The 7,500-nt window shown below is 39.7% G+C and overlaps 1 protein-coding gene across 1 annotated transcript in view; it reads right to left on the bottom strand.

The window, feature by feature from the left end:
• Positions 1 to 7,500, bottom strand: part of LOC101846299 (dynein heavy chain 7, axonemal-like) — a gene marked incomplete in the record, with an annotated part of 71,001 nt that overhangs the window by 2,755 nt on the left and 60,746 nt on the right. The window contains 7 exon segments of the mRNA XM_035971617.1: positions 48 to 127; positions 1,144 to 1,250; positions 2,647 to 2,790; positions 3,852 to 4,082; positions 4,468 to 4,605; positions 5,034 to 5,219; positions 7,143 to 7,331. Coding sequence (XP_035827510.1) covers positions 48 to 127; positions 1,144 to 1,250; positions 2,647 to 2,790; positions 3,852 to 4,082; positions 4,468 to 4,605; positions 5,034 to 5,219; positions 7,143 to 7,331 — 1,075 coding nt within the window.

Here is a 7,500-nt window from a genome sequence, read left to right as displayed (position 1 = left end):
AACATCGTCATATGGGGTACTGATAACAATGACACTCTACTCCATACCGTCTTCTGGGGGTGTGTTGTATTCCTTGTCTTCCAGCACTTGGAAGTCATACCCCAGCAGGTCAATAGGGATCGTGTACCTGCAAGGAAAGACATTCTTAATGGTTTCTTCTTAGACATCTACCTACATTTTCAATGCCACTAGCTGATCCTGCCTCTTAGCCCTGGATCCTCCACATGTCAAGACTGATGTTTTAAATATAATCTAACCACCTAAATTCAGGTTACTAATTCTCGAATGACTTGACAAGGAAATATGGAGATGTGAAGGAACGTAGGAAGACAGGAAGAGTAAAAGGTAAGACAATTAATTAAGACAATTCTTCATACTGATTCTAAAAATTTGAAGAAAGTATAATTTTTCATGCGACAATTTACATGTACTTTCTAAAAAGGAAAAAGAAATTATGCTGATGCTTTGAGCAAAGAGCTTTGGCTACTTTGTTACGCTCTGACACAGCTTAGATATTTTTTCTTATGAGCTTTTTAAAAACGACCCTTTTTACCTTAAGCACAACTGCCCCTATGCACCATACCTGTCCTCTACTGGCACCACGTTTTAGTAAAGGTAAAGTTTAGAAGCAGACCAACCAGTCTCCCTTATACGTGACATTTGTAAATAATAGCTTTGTCTCAGTCTAAATATGGGGTGAAAGTGGAAGCCAGTGCGCTTGAACAACTAGAAGAGGAGGAAGAACTAACGAATGGACACGATATCACATATGAAGTAAATCATAGCGAATTGTAAATAATCATATCAAAAATGGCAATAAACACTATAACAATAATAATAATGTTAACAACAATAATAAAAACAACAACAATATAAACAACAACAACAACAACAAGATCTTCATCATCATTGCAATAATTATCATAACTGTTAAAGGGTATTAGAAAAGTAAAATGAATGAATATTTGGTTTATGTTTTGATATACTTGTGTTAGTCAAAAAGGAGGTTCAAACTCATCATCAAAATAGCAATAGCAATAACAAAAACAATAACTATAACAATCATCAGCAACATTTATTAAGGCAAATTCTTTAAACGTTGGATCGAGCAATTATCGTTGAGGAAAAAAGAGAGGTACACACTTCCGAGCATAATTTTGCTGGGCACCGGTTAAGAACGCTTGTGTGAAGAAAAATCCGGAAATCCAAAAGGACGGCGGAGGTCCGTTGTCATACCAGTTTTGTAAGAACTTGGGAAAGCAAATATATCATAGGATTATGATTAGATAGATAGATAGATAGATAGATAGAGAGATAGATAGATAGATAGATAGATAGATAGATAGATAGATAGATAGATAGATAGATAGTTAGATAGGCACTCCGATAATTAGATACTTAGAGACATAGATAGATGCGTAAATACATAGATACACATATATATTGACAGGTTGGTGGATGAGAGGGTTGTGGGTAAGTGGATTAAAAGATGGATTAATGGATGGATGGTTAGATGGATGGGTAGATGGGTGGATATGTGGATGGATGAATGGGTGGATGGATTGATGGATGGATCGGTGGATAAATAAACAGACGTGGTGGCAGCGCTTATGACTGATGCATGCATGGATAATAGAGAGATCAAGGAGTGGACTGATCATTGTCATCACAAGGTAGCTATTCATTTAAAAACTTGTCAGGGAATCCAATAGCCACGTCAAGGACAGCTAGTCCAAGATTTCTCCCACGTACACGTTTTCACGCGTGGAAACACGCACACACATACAATCACACAGTCTCTCTCTCTCTCTCTCTCTCTCTCTCTCTCTCTCTCTCTCTCTCTCTCTCTCTCTTCTCCCTCTCTTTCAGTTTGTCTGTTTATCTGATTCTCTCTTTTGCTCTCTCTTTGTCTCCCTCTCTCTTTCTTTCTCGCTCTCTATCGATCTATCGATCTATCTATCTATCTATCTATCTATCTATCTATCTATCTATCTATCTATCTATCTATCTATCTATCTATCTATCTATCTATCTATCTCTCTCTCTCTCTCTCTCTCTCTCTCTCTCTCTCTCTTCTCACATACATACACACAAAGAAAGACTTACGGTTTCATGACCTCTCTTGTCACCATCATTTCACTAGACGAAAATTCTATATTTTCGAGTGGTGAATAGTTTCTCGCTTAGAAGCAAAAACGAGAATGAATTACAACATCATTCTCCCAGTCCATCTATGAATGGCAAGATGGTAAAAGTGAATTTTCACCCTCACTTTTTCATATGATAAGTTAAAAGCTTGGAGACGCCGGGCATACTCAGTTGGTCAAGAATACTTCCAAACGAAGAGCACTGGGGGAAAACGATCAGTCACAAACTAAACATTGTGAGGGTGCCAATTTTAAAAGATTGTGTACTCATAACTTCCTATTTGTTTGACTGGTGGTTTGTTCTTAATTGTTGCTGAATGGGAAATCTAACAACAGTTGAATAGAAATACAGTTATGAGTCAACAAGCGTTCAAAATTGATACCTTCACGATTTTCAGTTCGAAACTATGGTCGTTTTCCCCTGTGGCCTTCAAATGGAGGCCTCAAGTACACTTTATTCGAGTATATATTGCTGTATGTGACCGTTTGGTTTACTCACTTGCAGTCGGGTGAGAAAGTCGTTGATGTAGCTCCCTAATGGTTTCAGAGACGGGTAGGAGTATTTCTTGAAGAGTGCCGGGATCTTCCCGGTAAGTATGCTGGCCACCACTTCTTCCATGTCGCCCGACATCACTACCATACCCTGAGAAAAATATATATCAACATTTGTTGTGGTAAATGCAAACAAAAGCAGCCCGCTTAGTTGTGACAGGGTTCAGTGAGGGGGGGGGGGATAAGGGTAACTCGATTACGGAAGTTGTTTTTTAGGACAATAGCGCTGTGTCCACCCAGCTCAAATCGTGCGTGTGATATTTGTCTATATTCCTTGTGAGCCACACCTCGTTAACCATTCGACCACTTGAACCCCCCCCCCCTTTTTTTCTGACTTTTTCATTGTGCATTAGTAAGATGCCTTGTAATAAGATTGTCGCGTTCCTATCAAAAACCAAATACCAGTGTTTCAAGTGATTGGTTCTAAGGCGAAGAATTTTAAGAGTATCTTTTTACCAACCTTGGTTCAATTTAATTTCGAGTCCAACCCTGATTAAATTTTTTTTGTTTTTTGTTTTGTTCTATCGGGAAACGACTTTATTTCGATGTCTCAGATCTAAATGGAGAGAAAACATCAAAACAAAGAGCAAGCTTAACGCTGAACTTCAAACAAACAGTTCAAAAAGTCAAACATCGATTGTTCTTTCAGGCAGGTCGTCCGAGGGCACAACTGATGGATCCCATTCCTTCTCTTTCGCACATACTGTTTCTGATTGTCAACTTTACTGGGGGGCTCCAGTGGCTAAGCAAGTAGTGAGTTTAGACTCAAGTAATGCCAAACAAGTGTCGGTGATACGGGGATCAGATGAGTGGTCACTGGAGTGTGTCCTTGAGCAAGACACGACAACCCTAGCTCAAAATACAGGGCGCTGCACAGTGGCGACCGACAATGGCATGGTTGTAAACTGTACTGTATTTGTGTAATATTGTGTATTTATGTACGTATTTGTGCATGTATTTATGTATGTACGTATTTATAATATGTATTTATGTATGTATATGTATGTTTGCCATTGTAAACCAAAGTGCCCTTCTGGGAAAAATAAAAGTGTAATTTATTTATTTATTTATTTTTTACTTTCTTAAAGCGCTGAGACGACCTTACTCAGCAGATCACATCACGTCATTCTTCCTCTAAACTGAACCAAGTACCTTGAGGGCTTTCCGGATGTTGATCAGGGTACTGCGCACTACGCTGAGCAGCCTGTTGAAGCGCACCATCTCCTGCACCAGCACTGTGTTCATGCTCTCGCTGTACGACGTCGGGTACTTCCTCAGGGCGATCTCCGTGTCGAAGTTCTCCGGAAGCCGCTCGAGAATGTCGGCTGACACGCTGTCCACAACTTCGTCGGAGGATTTGCCTCCCTTGGAGGATGATGTACCCTAAATAGAAACACATACTTGGCTTCACATTCTAACATAGTGGTGAGTGTCACGTGTCCACATGTGATGCAATTCGGACAAACTAGGCTGCGGGCTGTTTTGACACTGCCTGTGAAGGCCGGCCCAGACCAAAACGGATACAGCATCGACGCTTGAAGACGGTTATACTCAGTGAAATAGACATACTCATGATGGAACTTAACTTGTTAAAAGAGGTGAGAACCGTGGAGTGTTTGAGGGGCTTTGAGAATAGGAACGAAAAAGAGTTGCATGAGGAAACTATAAGTATGGAATGCTGTTTTTCTTAGATAGTGGAAAGAATGTGTTTTTCTAGAACATGTTCCATATTTTAAAAGTTAGGTCTCGCAATATCGCTGTAACTCACCAGCGTCATGAGAATGTTGTCAAAGAGCAACTGTGTCTCAGCCTGGTTCTTTGTGATCTCGGCATTTGAGTGCATGCCGAAGACCTCTGGGGCAGCTAGGATAGGCAGGCTTTGGGTGTACGTCAAATAGCTCTCGTGCTGGAAAGACGTACAGTGCGGACAAAGACGAAAGGCAACTTTGATTTATGAATACGCTCTATGAAATGAGTTGCAATGTGCAGAAGTTTGAAAACCTTTTAATTCTTCTTTTTTTCTTTTTCTGCCATTCTTATAATCCCCCCTCTCTCTCATTTTCTCTTTATCTATCTATCTATCTATCTATCTATCTATCTATCTATCTATCTATCTATCTATCTATCTATCTATCTATCTATCTATCGATCTGTCGATCTATCTATCTATCTATCTATCTATCTATCTATCTATCTATCTATCTATCTATCTATCTATCTATCTATCTATCTATCTAACTATCTATCTATCTATCTATCTATCTATACAATATGTTTATATATATATATATATATATATATATATATATATATATATATTAATCAACGACTCACGTCTCCGTCTGGCGGCAGTTTGTACAGTCTGTCCGGGTCAAAGTAGAACTCGTCCTGGGTGACCAGCTCCGGGCAGTAGAAGCGGTTCAGGATGGTCATGAGGGTCCTCCTGTCCCACCCGTCTGTCACTCGACCCCCGTAGTTACACTCCCCTGTCAGGTAACGGAGGGCTTCATACTGTACTTCCTGCAACACAAGACATATCGCTTGTTCCTTAGCTTGTTTGTTAGCTAACTTGATCGTTGACTTGTTTATTAGATAGCTTGTTCGTTAGCTTGTTCGTTAGCTTGTTCGTTAGCTTGTTCGTTAGCTTGTTCATTAGCTTGTTCATTAGTTTGTTCGTTAGCTTGTTCTTTAATTTGTTCATTAGTTTGTTCGTTAGCTTGTTCTTTAGTTTGTTCATTAGTTTGTTCGTTAGCTTGTTCGTTAACTTGCTAGTTAGCTAGCTTGTTGGTATACCTGTTTGTTAGCTTGTTTGTTAGCTAGCTTGTTAAAATACTTGTTTGTTAGCTTGTTAGTCAACGAGCGTGCTCGTATACTTGTTCGTTAGCTTGTTAGTTAGCTAGCTTGCTCATTATTTTGTTAGTTAACCTGCTTGTTCGTTAGCTTGTCATGTTGGTTAACTGTCTTGTTTTTTTTTAGCTTGAACGTTAGCTTGTTTGTTAGATAGCTTGTTCGTTAGCTTATAAGTTAGCTGGTTTACTGGTCGCGGCTCAGTGGCTTTGAGGCTTTTTCAGTGTCTCCGTATTTTGAGATTTACGTGTGTGTTTCTACTATTCATGTAAAGCCACGAAATATTTCGCAAATAGACAGACGTTGCATTCTTATCTTGTTTTGTTGTTTGTTTGCCACTTGTAAAATATGTCGACATTTTGACTTTCAAGTCGACAGGACAATGGTAAGAGGTGTCACCTGAAATATCACATGAAAGACGTTTGATTGGAAAGAAGAAGCAAACCATAACAGTATACCTGTCAGCCACCTACGGATATTTATTAATTGTAGACTCCTCTTTATTAAAATTAAGAAGCTTGGTAATGTCATTCCCCCATGACAACCGATAGCCCAATAACCACAAACGCTCTCGACTGATTTCAAAGAAGATATCTAAATATGCATACATAAGAACAGTAAGTGAAGAGCAGGCCAAACGCGTACATATTTTTGAAATGAATATCTTTCATCAACAAGTGGTTAAGATAATGTCACGAAAAGTAGTCAATTGGAATTAAGCTACTGTAGCTAGGCATGGCGTATACAAAAGAAAAAACCCTATAAAAATGAATAAATTTGTTTAGTTTAATTGTTATGTAAAATCAAGCAGATTTGAGCTTCTACAACTTCAAAAACGTTTCACTACAACGTTTTAATAATATTTCGAGGAAAAATAGTAGCAGTGTCGCACCCTGGAGATTTACACTGAGGTGTCGGTACTGCTAACAGTGGGCAATGGGGGGAGAAAGTGGTGTTTGTGGACTGCGTTAGGGGATTGGTCAGAAGGAGTCGGGTATGGTGAGGGAGTCAGGAATGGGGACGGATAGAGGATAGATGGGTGGGAAGGTTGAGGGGGGAAAGGGGGGGGATGAGGGCTCGGGAGGTAAAAATGTGGCAAGATTGGGGCGAGATGAGCGGAAAAGAACGTTGGGGTTGTCATTTTTTGGGGGTGTTTGGCTGGTTTGGGTTTTCCGAAACAAAAAAGAAAAATACAAAGTGATTTAAGTACACAAAATCAAGCCATAGAGGGAGAGAAAGAGAGAGAAAGAGAGAGAGAGAGAGAGAGAGAGAGAGAGAGAGAGAGAGAGAGAGAGCAATAGTTTATGATTAGAAAAAAACTCATCGTGGTGATGTAAACATTGAGACTTAGGTAATGCAGTAATTCGTTTCATGGATTCTGGAGAGGAAGGAGGAGCAGCTATGGCATTGTGCCGCCTGCAATGACGCCTATTCTCAAACCAAGTAACCAAGTAAGTAAGTAAGTAATTGCTTCTATTCAAGTAATAGTAACATTTAAAAAGGAGGATAGGTAAAGACAATGAATGTTTCATAGGATAGACACTGTACTTGTGCACCCTCCAACTACGGACTTTTACTTTCTACCCGATTTCTTACCTCGTATTGATTGAGGAATATCTGCAGCTGCATCACACTGATACGGAGGTCGGTGTCATTGTATTCATAAGGTATGTTCCAACCCAGAGGGCCGAATTTACGTCGTTCTTGAACCAGGGCGTGGAAAAAGCAAAGTGAGTATAACATCTTCTTGAAGATCACCTGTGAGAAGAGACAGACGCATTGAACAATTTGGCGAGTTTCACTGCGTTACTCTGCGCTGCTGGATACGTTTCGTCAAAACTGCACTTGCTTCTCCTTGTCTTGACTTGGGTTTTGTTGATCACACTCTCTGCACGAATCGCTTACTAAATTTCGTTCTCTGCAAACTAAATGATGTTTATGCGAATTGGGTTGT

Source organism: Aplysia californica, unplaced genomic scaffold (assembly GCF_000002075.1).
Source record: "Aplysia californica isolate F4 #8 unplaced genomic scaffold, AplCal3.0 scaffold00472, whole genome shotgun sequence".
Classification (NCBI taxonomy): Eukaryota; Metazoa; Mollusca; class Gastropoda; order Aplysiida; family Aplysiidae; genus Aplysia; species Aplysia californica.
Note: the sequence above shows the minus strand (reverse complement) of the source record. Positions and strands in the feature narration are given on the sequence as shown.